Genomic DNA, 16759 nt, shown 5'->3' with positions numbered 1-16759 from the left:
CCACCTTAAAAAGTATAAAAAAGAAAAGCAAACTAAATCTAAAGCAAAAATAAAGGAAATCATAAAGACTACAGTGGAAATAAATAGAAATATAGAAAAACAATAGAAAAAAATCAACAAAACCAAAAGTTGATTGTCTGAGAAAATCAACAAAATTGACAAACGTTAGCCAGACTGACCAAGATAAAAAGAAGAGTCAAATTACTAAGATCAGGAATGAAAGAGGACATATCACTGCCAATCTTATACGAGTAAAAAGAAGTATAAGGGAATAATGTGAACAACTGTCTGTCAACAAGCTAGATAACTTAGATGAAATGAACAAATTCCTAGAAAGATAAAAAATACTGACACTGATTCGAGAAGAAATAGAAAATCTGAATAGACCTGTGGCAAGTAAAAAGAATGAATTAATAATAAAAAAATCCTCACAAAGCAAAGCCTAGAACCAGATGGCTTCACTGGTGAATTCTACCAAAATGTTGAAAGAATTATTACCAATCTTTCAGAAAGTCTTCCAGAAAATAGAAGAGGCATGAACACTTCCTGGATCATTTTTTTTTGCAGTACGCGGGCCTCTCACTGTTGTGGCCTCTCCCATTGCAGAGCACAGGCTCCGGACACGCAGGCCCAGCAGCCATGGCTCACGGGCCTAGCTGCTCCGCGGCATGTGGGATCTTCCCAGACCGGGGCACGAACCCGTGTCCCCTGCATCGGCAGGCGGACTCTCAACCACTGCGCCACCAGGGAAGTCCCTGGATCATTCTTTGAGGCCAGTGTTACCCTGATACCAAAACCAGACAACGATATCCCAAGAAAACTACAGATCAATATCTCTTAAGAACATAGATGTAAAAATCCTCAAAAATCACAATAGCAAACTTAATCTAGCAACATATAAAAAGGATTATACACCATGATCACGTGGGATTTATCTCAGCAATGTAAAGTTGGTTTGACATGTGAAAATCAAATAATGTAATAAACCATATTAATAGGATTAAGGACAAAAAAAAATGACATGATCATTACAATAAACGAAGAAAAAGCATTTGATAAAACCCAACAGCCTTCATTATAAAAGCTCTCAAAAATTAGGAAAAAAGGGGAACTTCTTCAACCTGATAAAAGGCTTCTATGAAAAACTCACAGCTGATACTATACTTAACGGTGAAAGACTGAATGTTTTCCCCTAAGATTAGGAAGAAGACAAGATGTCTACTCTTGCCATTTATAGTCAATATTGTACTGGAGGTTCTAGGGCAGTTAGGCAAGAAAAAGAAATAAAAGGCATTCAGAATGGAAAGGAACAAGAAAACCATTTCTATTCACAGATGACATAATTTGGTACACAGAAAATTCTACAGAATCTATAAAAAACTATTAGAGCTAATAAATGCATTCAGTAAGGCTGCATGATACAAGATCAATATCCAAAAATCAACTGTATTTCTGTACACCAGCAATGAAGAATCTTAAAGTGAAATGAAAAAAGCAATTCAATTTATAAAAGCATGAAAAAGAATACAATACTTAGGAGTAAATTTAACAAAAGTAGTTCCAAGACTTTTACAGAGACTTCCCTGGAGGTCCAGTGGTTAAGACTGCGCTTCCACTGCAGAGGGTGTGGGTTCAATCCCTGATCAGGGAACTAAGATCCCGCATGTGGTGTGGCCAAAAAAAAAAAAAAAAAAAGAAAAAGACTTTTACAATGAAAATTATGAACATGATTGAAAAACAAAGACCTCCATAAATGGACAGATATCTCATGTTTATGGATTAGAAGACTTAGTACTGTTAAGATGGCAATACTCTCCAAATTGATCTGCAGATTCAATGCAATCTCTTATCAAACTCCAAGCTGCTTTTTTGGTAGAAATTGACAAGCTGATTATGAAAATTCATAGTGAAATGCAAGGGACCCAGAATAGCCACAACAATCTTCAAAAAGAAGAACAAAGACTGGGGGATTAACAGTTTCTGATTTCAAAACATACTACAAAGTATAGTAGTCTAGACTGTGTGCAACTGGCAGGAGGACAGATTTTTGATCAGTGGGACAGAACTGGAAGTTTACAAATAAACCATTAAATCCATACATTTGGGACTTCTCTGGTGGTCCAGTGGTTAAAGAATCCACCTTCCAATGCAGGGGACGCAGGTTCAATCCCTGATTGGGGAACTGGAACTAAGATCCCACATGCCATGGGGCAACTAAGCCCACGTGCTAGATCTAGAAAATGCGCACCACAACTAGAGAGCCTGCGCACCGCAACTACTGAGACTGTGTGCTGCAACGAAAGATCCTGCATGCCACAACAAAGATCCCGTGTGCTGCAACTAAGACCCAATGCAGCCAAAAAAAAAAAAAAAAAAAATCATGCATTTATGGTTGATTGATTTTTTTTTAAATTCAGTTATTTAATTTTTGGCTGCATTGGGTCTTCGCTGCTGCACACGGATTTTCTCTAGTTGCTGAGAGCGGGGGCTACTCTTTGTTGCGGTGCGCGGGCTTCTCATTGCGGTGGCTTCTCTTGTTGCAGAGTACAGGCTCTAGGTGCGCGGGCTTCAGTAGTTGTGGCACACGGGCTTCAGTAGTTGTGGCTCGTGGACTCTAGAGTGCAGGCTCAGTAGTTGTGGCGCATGGGCTTAGTTGCTCTGCGGCATGTGGGATCTTCCCGGACCAGGGCTTGAACCCATGTCCCCTGCATTGGCAGGTGGATTCTTAACCACTGCACCACCAGGGGAGCCCTGGTTGATTGATTCTTGACAAGGGTGCCAAGACCATTCAATGGGATAAGATATAATAAAGAACAGTCTTTTCAGCAAAAGGTGTTGGGACAACTGGATATCTATATGCAAAGTTAAGTAACCCCACCTCATACCATATTTAAAAACTAGCTCAAAATGGATCCAATACCTAAATATAACAATAAAAACTATAAAATTCTAGGAAGAAAACAGAGGTGTAAATCTTTATGACCGTTGATTAGGCAATGGTTTGTTAGCTATGACTCCAAAGTACAAGCAACCAAAGAAAAAATAAACTGGACTTCATCAAAATTAAAAACTTCTGTGCTTCAAAGGATACTATCGAAAAAGTGAAAAGACACCTCAAATAATGGGAGAAAATACTTACAAATTTTATGTATTTGGTAAGAATCTAGTATTTAGGATACATAAAGAACGCTTACAGGGCTTCCCTGGTGGCGCAGTGGTTGAGTGTTCTGCCTGCCGATGCAGGAGACACGGGTTCGTGCCCCGGTCTGGGAAGATCCCACATGCCGCGGAGTGGCTGGGCCCGTGAGCCATGGCCGCTGGACCTGCGCCTCCGGCGCCTGTGCTCCGCAACGGGAGAGGCCACAGCAGTGGGAGGCCCGCGTACCGCAAAAAAAAAAAAAAAAAAAAAAAAAGAATGCTTACAACGCAGCAAAAACAGACAGGTAACCCAATTAAAAAATTTGCAAAGGATATATTCTTTGGAATATATGTCATATATAATGGGATACATATATATATACATACATATGTGTGTGTATGTGTGTATATATATATATATATATATATATATATATGGTCAATAAGCACATGAGAAGATTCTCAGCACCTCTAGCCATCAGGCAAATGCAAATCATAACGAGAAACCACTTCACACTCACTAGGATGGCTATAATAAAAGAGAGAAAATAAATGCTGGAGAGGATATGGAGAAATTGGAACCCTCATACGTTGCATGTAAAGTGGTATAGCTGCTTGGAAAAACTTTGTCATTCCTCAAAAAGTTAAACTTAAGAGTTGCCATATGACCCAGCAACTCCACTCATAGGTAAGGCATACGCTCAAAAGAACTGAAAACACATTCCATACAAAAACATCTACACTGAATGGTCAACTGCAGCATTATTCATAATAACCAAGGAGGGGAAACAACCAAAACATCAGCTGAAGAATGGATAAATGAAACGCGGTATACTCATACAATGGAACATTAATCATTCATAAAAAGGAATGAAAGACTGATTCATGCTATAACATGGATGAACCTTGAAAACATTATGCTACGTGATAGAAGCCAGACACAAAAGGTCACATATTGTGTGACTGCATTTATGTGAAATGTCAAGAACAGGCAAATCCATGGAGACGGAAAGAAGGTTAGTGATTGCCAGTACTTGTAGAGAAAAGGCAATGGGGAGTGATTGCTAATGGGTATGGAGTTGCTTTTTGGGGTGATGAAAATGTACAACAATGAAAATTAAGACAGTAATAATGGCTGAACAACTTGGTGAGTATACTATAAAAGACTGAATTGTACTTGAATTAAAAACCATTGAATTTGTATTTGAAAGAGTAAATTTTATAATATGTGAATTATATCTCAACTAAAAAAGAATCAGTGATTTCAGCGTTTTCAACAGCAACACTGCATGCAAGGTGACAATGGAATACACTTTTAAAAAAAAATGAATCCATCAGCACTGACTTTATTTATTTAGGCCTGCTGCGTGGCATGCAGAATCTTAGTTCCCTGACCAGGGATTGAACCTGTGCCCCCTGGAGTGGAAGCGTGGAGTCTTAACCACTGGACAGCCAGGGAAGTCCCTGGAATATACTTTTACAGTAACTAGGACCTAGATTCTATTTTTAGCTAAAATAGTTAAATATGAGGGCCTGACACAAATACCCTTAGGCACAGAAGACCTCAGAAGGTTCGCAACATAAAGGCTTCCACTGAAAGGAATTTGGGATGAAATACATGTAATACAGATACTTAAATAAAATAGGAAGGATTAAAAGACACAGAAAAGTATGGTAAGCTAAAATTATAAATTAAGATGCTAGCAACAGGCCTAAATACATCAATAGTTACGTTAAATTTAAAGTCATTACTTTGAAGTCAAATATTAACAGATTTGGGCAAAAACCCAAATTCTAGATATATGCTGGTTAAAAGAAATACACCTAAAGCATGAGCACACAAGGTTGAGAATAGAAGGGTGGAAAATAATACATTGGGTAATTGATAGTCAAAAGAAAGCTGACTTAGCTTTATAATATCAGATAAAATAAACTTTAAGACCAAAAACATTATTAGGAATGGAAACTATTACTCCATATAATAAAAGACTCAATTCTTGAGAAACTGCACAGCCACATGCAAAAGAATGAAACTGGACCACTATTTTACACCATACACAAAAAATTAACTCAAAATGGACTGAAGATTTGAATGTAAGACATGAAATCATAAAACTCCTAAAGAAAACATAGGCGGTAAGCTCCTTGACATTGGTCTTGGCAATGATTTTTTGGATTTGACACTGAAAGCAAAGGTAACAAAAGCAAAAATAAACAAGTGGGACTACATAAAACTAAAAAGCTTTGCACAGCAAATCATCAACAAAATGAAAAGGCAATCAACTGACTGGGAGAAAATATTTGCAAATCATGTATCTGATAAGGAGCTAATATCCAAAATATATAAAGAATTCATGTAACTCAGTAGAAAAAAACCAAGCAATACAATTAAAAATTGGGTAGAGGGGCTTCCCTGGTGGCGCAGTGGTTAAGAATCTGCCTGCCAATGCAGGGGACACGGGTTCAAGCCCTGGTCCAGGAAAATCCCACATGCCAAGGAGCAACTAAGCCCGTGCGCCACAACTACTGAGCCTGTGCTCTAGAGCCCACAAGCCACAAGTACTGAACCCACGTGCCACAGCTACTGAAGCCCCACTCGCCGCAACTAGAGAAAGCTGGCACACAGCAACGAAGACCCAACACAGCCAAAAATAAATAAATTAAATAAATAAATTTTTAAAAATTGGGTAGAAATCTGAATAGACATTTTTCCAAAGACATACAGATGGCTAACAGGTACACGAAAAGGTGCTCAACACCAGTAATCGTCAGGGCAATGCAAATCAAAACCACAATGAGATGTCACCTCACACCTGTTAGAATGGCTATTATCAAAAAGACCAGAAATAACAAGTGCTGGCAAGGTTGTGGAGAAAAAGGAATCCTTGTGCATTGTTGGTGGGAATGTACGTTGGTGCAGCCACTATGGAAAACAGTGTGGAAGTTACTCAGAAAACTAAAAATAGAACTACCATGTGATCCAGCAATTCCACTTTGGATATTTATCTGAAGGAACTGAAAATACTATCTTAAAGAGCTATCTGCACCCCTACAGTCATGGCAGAATTATTTACAATAGCCAAGATATGTGTCTATTGATTGATGAATGGAATGTATATATATAAAATTCAGCCCTAAAAAAGAAGGAAATCTTGCCATTTGCAACAAGATGCTTTCATAACTTGAGGGCATTATGCTAAGTGAAATAAATCTGACAGAGAAGACAAATACCATATGATTCCACTTATATGTGGAATCTAAGAAAACCAAAAACCAAACACCCAAAAAACCCTGAACTTTTAGATACAGAGAACAGATTGGTGATTGCCAGAGGTGGGGGTGGGCAAAATGGGTGAAGGGGGTCGAAAGGTACAAACTTTCAGGTATAAAATAAAATAATAAGTCCCAGGGCCGCATAGTGACTGTAGTTAATAATACTGTATTGTATGCTTGAAAGCTGCTAACAGATCTTAAAAGTTCTCATCATCATAAGAAAAAAAAAATTGTAACCATGTATGGTGATGGATGTTAACTAGAATTATCGTGGTGATCACCATATATATATATATATATATATATATATATATATATACATACACACATATATATACACACACACATATATACATACACACACACAAGTACTGAATCATTACGTTGTACACCTGAAATCAATATAATGTTATATGTCAATTATACCTCAATCAAGAAAAAGATTCAATTCCCAATGAACATACAGAAAAAAAAACCATATATACTGCGAATTCCCTGGCAGTCCAGTGGTTAGGACTCCATGCTTTCATTGCCGAGGGCACAGATTCAATCCCTGGTCGGGGAACTAAGATCCTGTAAGCCAAGCAGCGCGGCCAAAAAAACCCAAAAGTATATATATATACTACTTAATATTATTAAGTAATATATATATTACTTAACAGCCTCACAATATATGAAGCAAAAATTAACAGTATTACAAGAAAAAAACTGATCATTTTTCATCATAGTGTGAGATTTAAACACACAGTTCTTAATTATTAATAGGTTAAGTAGGAAAAAAAAAATCCAGTAAGAATACAGAAGATTCAAACAACACAATTAACAAGTGTGACCTAAGAGACATTCAGGGAGTCTGGCAAACAACATTTAGAGAACCCACAATTTCCCAAGGACATGTAGAACAATCACGTACCAGGTCACCTCAACACATTTTACAGAATAAGTATCAAAAGAATAAGTGGCAGTAAGTCAGAAGTTAACAAAAAGATTTGAAAAAACTAGAATTGAATGATAATGCAGTGGTTCTCAAACTTTCGGTCTTAGAATTCCCTTACACTCTCAAAAACTTGTGAGGAATCCAACGAGCTTTTGTTTATATGGGTTATATCTATTTATATTTACTGTAATATTTACGATAAAACAACTATATTTACAAGAAAATTAGTGAGTAGTAGTGGCCTTGTTTGTACAGAAGCCACCATGGTGCTTCCTGGCCCTGGAGCCTTCACTCACCGTGTTGAAGTACTCGACGCCGGTGGCTTCAAATGCCCTCGCCACAGCATGTGTTGTGGCCACACAGGCTACAGGGTGGCCATTGCCAATAGACTTGCCCATGGTGACAATGTCGGGGACAAAGTCTTCCCCCTGCAGCTGGAAGGCCCAGAAGTGCTTGCCTACTCGGCCAAAGCCCACTTGAATCTCGTCTGCAACAAAGACCCCTCCGGCCCTGCGGATGTGCCTGTGGCAGAGGACACACGGCTGATGGGGGACTGTGGTGAGAGGGAGGAGACCAGAAGCTGGGTCTTGGGACTCTGAATCCTGGCTTTGCCAACAGTAAGGTGGGGACCTTACGCAGATAGCTGGCCTTCTTGGAGCCACTATTTCTTCAGGGGCTTTGTCTGACAATTCTGGCAGGAATTGCCAGGCTGAGGTTGGAATTTGGAACAAAGGCTGGCAAACCCCACCCTGAGGCAGCCTCTCCCACCTACTCACCCTGCCACTTCTGGGAAGTAGCCAGCAGGAGGAATGATCTGCCCTCCCACACTGGGCAGAGACTCAGCAAAGAACGCTGCAATCTGTGGAGGAGAAGGGAATGGCACTGCGGAGGGGCTGAGCTGCAAGCTGAGCACGTCCGCTGATGCTGGCTCAGTGCTGGCTCCAAACATGATGAGTTACTGTCCGCACTGTGCCCCCACTTTGGGCTCCACATCACACCTGAGGGTCTGTGACATAGCTTTTTCAGGCCTTGAACCAATTCTTACCACCTGGATGCCTCCAGACCCCCTGTACTTAGCATGCTCCAGATGAAATCCAGACTTCTCCCCCATAAGCCTGTTCCTTCCCTTCTCCCATATGGTGAGTCCCATCCCTCCCAACTAGGACAGAAATCTGGCCCCATCCTTGATCCAGCCTCCTTCTTCATCTATCAGCCAGCACAGCCTCTGACTCTATCCCTGTAACATCGTTGCACCCACTCCTTCCCCTCCCCGCTGGATACTCCTGCCTCCTGGCAGACCTGCCAGTTTCTGCCTTGGCCTCCTGCCTTCTAACTGGACACCTCTTCCAATCCATCCTCCACTGGCCACCAGGGTGATGCCTCAGTGTAGACACTGAGCTCATCACTGTCCTGTTTAAAACCCTTCACTGACCCTTTTGCTTATAGCAATGACTTCCAAACTGTGTTCTGCCTTGGAGCTGCTTCAGAGGCTACTGCTGGGATGAAGGAAGGACTGGCGGGGTGGGAAACCGGTCACCCACCCATGCTGCCACCACAGGAATCTCTTTTTTGGTTTTATATAAGTAGGTGCAGAACATCGGAAATGCATGGGCCAGGCTTCCTGGATCTGGCTCTGCCAACCTTCCTGGCCTGTCTTTGCTATATATCCTGTGTTCAGCTGTCACTCCTTCAGCAAAGCCTTCTAGAGAGCCCTAATACCAATCGCCAGCTGCCTCCCTTCTACTGCTGCCATGGCTGCTGCTCTTCCAGGGTATGACATATCTCTCCTGTCTCTGCCCCACAATCCATCTCTACTACGCTGCCCTGGGTGGGTCTCCCCATTGCTCACTCGGGCCAACAGGGCCTCTTCATGTCACCTGCCCTCAGACTGGCCCCATTCAACTGCATCCCCTGGTCCTATTACCTTCTCTCTTAAAACTCTATAAATGTCTCCCATGGCCTCTAGCCCCTCAGCTAAAGGGGTACTTGCAGTCCACGGGCCTATGGTCCTGCCTGCTTCTCTAGGTTCATCTCCTGCCGGCTCAGCCTGGCCCCATACTCACATGGTTCCTGCACAGGCCGCCGCTCTGTTGAGGATGCCTTTCCTTGTCTACCCCGACCCCACCTTGAATGGCTAACTCCTACTCACCTTATATTACTAAAATCAGGCAGCACCCCCTCCACGGGCCCACCATCACACACACCCCAGTCCAGCTTGGGCCCCTGGAGTCCAATAACGCCCAGGACATATCTCTACCTAAACACTCTGCTGAGCACTTATGCCCTCTACTAGACTCCCAAAGGGCAGGCCCTGGTTCCAATTTCTCTCAGGGTTCCCAAGATCCAGTCCAGGGCTGGCAACATTTGCTGTTTGCTGGACCAGACCTGCGTGGATGTGGTTACCTTCCTGCCCTTCTCCTGTGCGCTGCCGACCACACGTTTCACCTCACTGGCATAGGCCACAGCTGGATTGGGGTGGTCCTCCCGGTAGGGGCCCCGGTAGGTGTCTGGGAGAGGTGCCTGTGGGGAGTGACAGCACCATGTCATCCAGGCTGAGGCGCAAGCACCGGCCTGTTGCCCACTTGAGCAGTGCATACCACGTGGACCCACTCCTTCTGGCCATCCAGGTCCCGGAACTTGTAGGGGCTGATGTCGATCAGGGAGCTCAGGTGACCATGATAAGCACTGGGAAGGAGAAGGGAGAGTGGGCTCAGACCCAGGTGGCATGTACTTCCTGGCCTGGCCCTGACAACTGTCTGTTCACCTCAGGAAACACTCAGGGAAGACCAACCTTTCAGACACAGCCTGAGTCCTAGGGCCAGGAACGAGCACAGGCCTTGGAGTCAGCAAGCCTTCCTCCAAGGCCACTTACTAGCTATGTAACGGTGGCTAATCGTTAAAATCTTTGGGCTCAGTTCCCTCCCCTGTAAAGTTGGGGGTGGTGGTGTTTCTCCTTCATGGTTGTAATGAACCTTAAATGTGATAATGCTCTAACCCTGGGCCTGGGTCTTGTGCACAGCAGATACTCAGTACAATGGGAGCTACTGTTGGAACATTTTTTAATTTTATTTTTTTTATCTTTTGGCCGTGCCACACGGCATGTGGGATCTTAGTTCCCCAACCAGGGATCAAACCCGCGCCCCCTGCATTGGCAGTGCAGAGTCCTAACCACTGGCCCACCAGGGAAGTCCCTACAACAGTTTTAATACCTAATATGTGGGACCAACTCTCACCACCTTATAAAGCATTCTCTGCTCCCCAGAAGCTGCCACCACAGAAGAGACACCCGGGGGAAAGAGCCGCCTGGTGTGTGTGTGTGGGGTGTCTCTGTGGCCAGGTCCTCATGATCCTCTCCAGGCCCAGGCCCCTCATCTTTCCTGCCCAAGGCACCCAAAATCAGAGCCTCACTGATCCCCAATAAGCAGCAGGCCCACACTTCTGGAAATGGCACTTACTGATCTAATACCACCACGTCCCAGTGTCCTGTGTATTGGCGCGCCAGCCTCAGGGCCAGGTCGTTGGCTTCTGACCTACGACAGAAAAAGTGGATACTGCTTGGACAGCTATCCAAGGGCTTTCCCTCCAGGATAACTGCTTTCTACAGAGAAACCTGGAGGGAAGGAAGAGCCCTTCCAGCAGCAAGAAGATTCTTAGGACACCATTCATTAGTCATTCGCTTATTCATTCAGTAAACATTTATCAAATGCCTTCAATGTGCTAGGAGCTGGGGGCGAAAATAGTTAAGTAAAACAGGCAGGCTCTGGCCCTCCTGGAACTTACATTCTACTATGTGTCACGAAAGCCAATAAACAAAGACAGAATGATCATTTGGTAAGTGCTACAATGGACACAGGGTACCGAGAGAACCAGGTGGGGCCCTACCTTAGATAAGGGGTGTTATGGGATGAATCGTGTCTCCCCAAATTCATGTGTTGAAGTCCTAACTCCCAGTATCTCAGAATGTGATTTTATTTAGAGACAGGCCCTTTAAAGAGGTGATTAAGTTAAAATGAGGCCATCTGGGTGGCCTTAATCCAATACAACTGGTCTCTTTGTAAGAAGACATTTGGACACACAGAGAGACACCCGGGGGTGTGCATGCTCCAAAGAAAGGCCATGTGAAGACAGTGAGAAGGTGGCCACCTGCAACCAAGGAGAGAGGACTCAACGAAACCAAATCTGCCAGCAACTTGATCTTGGATTCTGACTTCCAGAACTGTGGGACAATAAATTTCTGTTTAAGCCACCACGTCTACAGTATTTTGTTACGGCAGCCAGAACAGACGAAGGCCACACCTGTAGAGTCCTGAGGGTGAAGTTTCTAGGCAGAGTGAGCAGCACACACAAAGACCTTGTGAAGGAAAATTGCTCAGGGAACCACAAGAAGACAAGGGAGGCCAGGGGCAGCATGAGAGAGGAAGTGGGGAGATAGGCAGGGCTGCAGAAGGAGCCTGGATTTTCTTCTCAGTGCTATGTGAAGCTACTGAAAAGTTTTAATCAAAGAAGGGACATGATTCAGCTCCCATATGAGGAGGAAGCCTCTCTGTGTATATAATGGAGTAGAAGGGAATTAAAGTGCAAGTGAGGAGACCTAGAAGGAGGACACGAAGGTGAGAGCAGGTGGTGACCACGCAGACAGAGAGAGATGAATGGAGTTAGGAGACAACCTGGAGACAGACGAGGCAAGCCTGATGCAGGACTGGGAGGAGGGTGCGTTTCTACCTTGAGCAGAGGCGCAGACGGTGCTGCCATTTGCCAGGACAGATAGGGTGAGGGAGGGCCGGTCTTCTTGGGAAAGTCTGGGGTAGGTGCCTGAGAATGTCAGGGAGAGCCAGTGCCGTGGTCCCACACCAGGTGTTAGCGAAGACAACTCTTTTCTTTTCTTTTTTTTAAAAATAAATTTATTTATTTATTTTTAGCTGCATTGGGTCTTCGTTGCTGCGCACGGGCCTTCTCTAGTTGCAGCAAGCGGGGGCTACTCTGTTGTGGTGCGAGGGCTTCTCATTGCGGTGGCTTCTCTTGTTGTGGAGCATGGGCTCTAGGCATGCGGGCTTCAGTAGTTGCAGCACACGGGCTCAGTATTTGTGGCTCGTGGGCTCTAGAGCACAGGCTCAGTAGTTGTGGCTCATGGGCTTAGTTGTTCTGCGGCATGTGGGATCTTCCCGGACCAGGGATAGAAGCCGTGTCCCCTGCACTGGCAGGCGGATTCTTAACCACTGCGCCACCAAGGAAACCTGGCGATCAACTCCTGATGTCTTTTGGACAGGTGATGTTAGACCTGTTCCAAAGTCAAGTGGGCAGTTAGAACCTTGAGGCTGGAACACATGGGAAACATCTGGGTTTAAGATACAAATCTGGGGGACTTCCCTGGTGGTCCAGTGGTTAAGACTCCACACTCCCAATGCAGGGGGCCCGGGTTCGATCTCTGGTCAAGGAACTAGATCTCACATGTCGCAACTAAAGATCCTGCACGCCGCAATGAAGATCCCGCGTGCTGCAACGAATTCCTGGCACAGCCAAATAAATAAATAAATTTTAAAAAGATACAAAGTTGGGAGTCACCAGCATGTGGATGATATGTAATACACGGGAATGGATGAGGTAAGGAAGGCAGAGGGCTCAGAGAGGACCAGCCCTGAGGAATAGAGTAGGAAGAATCGGCATAGGAGACAGGGGGAGTGGCCAGAAGCTGGCAGAAAACAAGAAGCGTGAAATGTTCTGGAATCAAGACCAGAAAGCATTTCCAGAGAGAGTGGTAACTCTGTCAATATTACTGAGAAACAGGAAGACAAGGGCAGCAAAGAGACCAGGTCCCCCCACTGTTTCTATGCCTCATAATTCTCTGTACTTTTCTCTCCCAGGCACACTGGGCTGGTTCTGTGTACACGCCATCATCTGCCATTTCTGCCTCCACTGCTACTCCCAGTGTAGCATAACCTATCACCGGTCACTAAACTGGTGCCTAATGGTGTCCATTCTTGCTTTCCTCCAGTCCTGATGACACCACTTACCTGATTAAAACCCTCTGATGGCTTCCCAATGCTCTTGGGATACACAGATTCCTCACTTGACCAATAAAGCCCTGGGTGATGGGCTCTGCCTCCCTCCCCAGTGTCCCCAGGCTCCCACCCTCTGCCCTCCCTCACTGGCTGCCTTTCAGCTCAAGTGCGCTGGGGTGCCAAATATTCTTCCTGCCATAGGACCTCTGTACAGGCTGTTCCGTGTGGTGACCTTGACAAGAACACTTCCAATGGAGCGGGCAGCACCTTACCTTCCTCCTCATCTAGCTATCCCCTAGTCAGCTCTTAGCCTAACATCACTTCTTCAGGGACGCCTTCCCCAACCCTCTCAGAGCAGGCCAGGTCACCCCACTGCTTCTATGCCTCATTATTCTCTGTAGTTTTCCTCCAGACAGTGATTCCTCTTTGTAATTTTGTATTTCTTTGAAGCATCTTTGATGTTTCTGTTCCTTACAGAGCAGGGATTTTGGCTGTAGCTCCCAGCACTGTGCCTGTGTATGCATAAAGCAGAAATAAAGGAACATATTACCTTGGTAAGCCCCAACAATGATCTTAGAAGAGAGGTAATGGCACTCCTTACAAAGAGAACAGGAAAGTGGATCTGACAGAGAAGCAGTGGGGCCTGCCGCTAGGAAGCGTGGGTGCCTGGCCCACTGAGGGCTGCCTCTCCCCACACTCCGTCGGCTACACAATGCCGACGTGAGCAAATGCCACAATGCCATGTGAGCAAATCTCTCCATCGTTGTCTCATCCTTTTGCTGGGGGCTGGCCACAGTGCACTTACCCAGAATTCAGGAAATAAAATACACAGAGCTTCTCCGGTAGGGTCTCGGACAGCCTCTGTGCGTAATCCACGATGTTGTCGTGCAGGTACCGGCTGTTGGTGTTGAGCACCTGGTTCTGTTCATGTGCTGCTTGGACCACGAGAGGGTGGCAGTGCCCAACTGCAAGAGGGCCACCTCCATCACACAGCCGGCCTCACTCAGCCAATCCCTCCGGGCCTCTCCCAGCCCCAATCTGTGAACCCAACTAAAGGAGATGCAGTTATAGAGGCAGAGGTACAGAGGAAAGACGGGAGTCTGAAGACAGAGGGGGTGAGACAGAGGTGCCAGTCTGGAAAGGGAGACCTAGAAAGGAGTCCCTGAGATTCTGGCAGAAGGCAAAGTTCTCTGGCAGAAACCTGATCTCGAAAACCTATGCTCTTTTTTTTTTTTTTTTAACATCTTTATTGGGTATAATTGCTTTACAATGGTGTGTTAGTTTCTGCTTTATAACAAAGTGAATCAGTTATACATATACATATGAAAACCTGTGCTCTTTAGGAAGCTTCTTGAGGCCTTCTGCTCAACAAAGACAGGGGTGTGGGATATGGGGGATGGACAAGGGGTAGGGGTGTCGTCAGTGGCTTGACTTCACCAGGCAGGGGGGCTGGAAGTAATGATGGCCAATGGCCAAGGATTATGATAAGAGAATGAAGATGATTGGGTGCTCACCAAGTGCCAGGCACACTCAAAGCAAGTTACATGAATTAACCCACTTAATCCCCCAAAACATCTGGAGGTGCATACCAAGTATTATCATGTTCATTTTGCAGATGAGCAAACTGAGGCACAGAGGCCTAAACTTGCCACAAAGATAGCAAGTGGAGGACAGGGATATGAACCCAGGCAGTCTGGAACTCCCTTTCCTTCCACCAGCTCTGGTGGCCTCATCTGGATAACTGAATTCCTACTTCAGTTTCCTTGTCCAGGACCTGAGATGATCACATGGGCTGAAGCCTTGCCATGACTGCCAGGGCTCGGCCAGGGTCCTGTTGGGTTGCTGGCCATGGCTGGGCTGACTGCTGTTCTCTGAGCTCACTATCAGTCCCAAGTGGAAGTGGACCCTTAGACTTAGGTCTCTGACTCCTGCTGATTTAGCAGAGCTACTGCTTGGAAACTTCTACAGCTACCCCAGAAAGACCGGGTCTCCTCTGCACATGGATGCTGGTTAAGCAGAACCTGAGTTCTCTGTACCTCTCTGAACCTCAGGTTCACCCTTGGACCAGGTTCATAGTGTTGGCATGCTTTCCTGCCCCATCTTGAGGTATGATACTGACCGTGAGCCACATTGTTGATGCAATCGATGTATTCTGCCCCCTGTTCATCATACATGTATTGCCCTTGGCCCCGGACAATCTTAATAGGATCCTCAGGAAAAAAGAGTCTGCAGGAATTGCTGTGGGGACAACGAATGGACAGCCATGTCTGAAGACCGGAAGGGAGAAATCCACCCATCACAGGCCTCCCCCTACCCTTTCCCAGTTTCTGGAAAGGACAAAAGCTTGAAGGGCAAGTTGTTGCGTCCCTGCCTCCACTCCCTCCCCCACTCCACAGGTGGCTGGAAAGGAGAAAAGGATGGGGTAAGAAGTTGCTAAAACAAACTGTTTCTTGGGCTTCCCTGGTGGCGCAGTGGTTGAGAGTCCGCCTGCCGATGCAGGGGACACGGGTTTGAGCCCTGGTCCGGGAAGACCCCACATGCCGCGGAGCAGCTGGGCCCGTGAGCCATGGCCGCTGAGCCTGCGCGTCCGGAGCCTGCTCCGCAACGGAGAGGCCACAACAGTGAGAGGCCCGCGTACCGCAACAAACAAAAACAAATTGTTTCTTAAGTCATTTTAAGGCTATGTGGCTTCATTCATTCCCACATGTGCCCATTGAGTCGCTCGGGTCCCGGGAAAGGTGGCTGCTCCAGACCCACACGGGGTCCCTAAGGCAGTGTCTCTTTGCTGGGATGAGTGAGTAGGGCACCACCATTTGGTGGCTGGCTCTCGGCCCTAAACAAGTCCTTGCCCTCCAAGCCTGCTGCCCTGGTGGGGGCCAGCCCCAAGCTCTAGCCCAAGGCTGCCTCATGCCCCACGTCCCACCGACAGCCCCTCAGACACAGGTCAAGGGTAGACTTTCTCTAAGGCTGCCTGTGAGCCGACACCCCACCCCACCCTTCGTCTGGACTTTCAGCCCCTTCCTGGGTCACTCCCGAGCCGGGCCCAGGTCCGGAGGGCGGGCCACCACTGGGCGAGGTCCTCCCAGGAGCCCGGCTGCGGGGGTGGATAAGACGCTGCGGGGGAGGCGCGGGATAAGACCGCCGAGACAGGCTGCGCGCGGCGGGGTCTCTGGGGCCAGAGGCGCCGAAACAGGGATAGGTCGTGCGAGGCCGCGGGGGCTGGGGCCTGTAGGCTCGCGCCGGACGTGCGTGCCTTGTGCGCGGCCCCCCCCCCCCCCCCCCACCGCGTCGCCGTCTCGGTACCTGAGTAGCCGCCTCCTCAGGGCCAGAGTCGCGGCCTTCCCGCGCGGATCAGTGGCCATGGCGCCCGCCAGCACTCGCTCTGAGACACTGCGCGGAGGTCGGGGGTGGG

At 46.3% G+C, this 16759-nt stretch overlaps 1 protein-coding gene across 5 annotated transcripts in view; it reads right to left on the bottom strand.

Annotated features, from left to right (window-relative positions):
• The window catches only part of PHYKPL (5-phosphohydroxy-L-lysine phospho-lyase), a 26237-nt gene extending 9478 nt beyond the window's left edge, over nt 1–16759 (bottom strand). The window contains exons 1-9 of one of the 5 annotated variants that reach the window (XM_089905040.1): nt 16651–16759; nt 15792–15941; nt 15467–15585; nt 14153–14312; nt 10804–10878; nt 9946–10033; nt 9752–9868; nt 8125–8207; nt 7645–7870 (exon numbers count right to left, since the gene is read on the bottom strand). In XM_089905040.1, coding sequence (XP_089761166.1) covers nt 7645–7870; nt 8125–8207; nt 9752–9868; nt 9946–10033; nt 10804–10878; nt 14153–14312; nt 15467–15585; nt 15792–15941; nt 16651–16709 — 1077 coding nt within the window. In that variant the 5' untranslated portion in view covers nt 16710–16759. Of the gene's footprint in view, nt 1–7644; nt 7871–8124; nt 8208–9751; nt 10034–10803; nt 10879–12070; nt 13737–14152; nt 14313–15466; nt 15586–15791; nt 15942–16650 lie in introns of those variants that run through there. The other 4 variants (XM_089905037.1, XM_089905038.1, XM_089905041.1 and 1 more) reach the window with 4 other exon arrangements.

Source organism: Delphinapterus leucas, unplaced genomic scaffold (assembly GCF_059928025.1).
Source record: "Delphinapterus leucas isolate spDelLeu-1000000601 "Yukka" unplaced genomic scaffold, BTC_Dleu_Yukka2 spDelLeu_asBTCV2_sq25, whole genome shotgun sequence".
Lineage (NCBI taxonomy): Eukaryota > Metazoa > Chordata > Mammalia > Artiodactyla > Monodontidae > Delphinapterus > Delphinapterus leucas.
The sequence above is the reverse complement of the archived record's forward strand: the minus strand, read 5'-3'. Positions and strand labels throughout refer to the sequence as shown.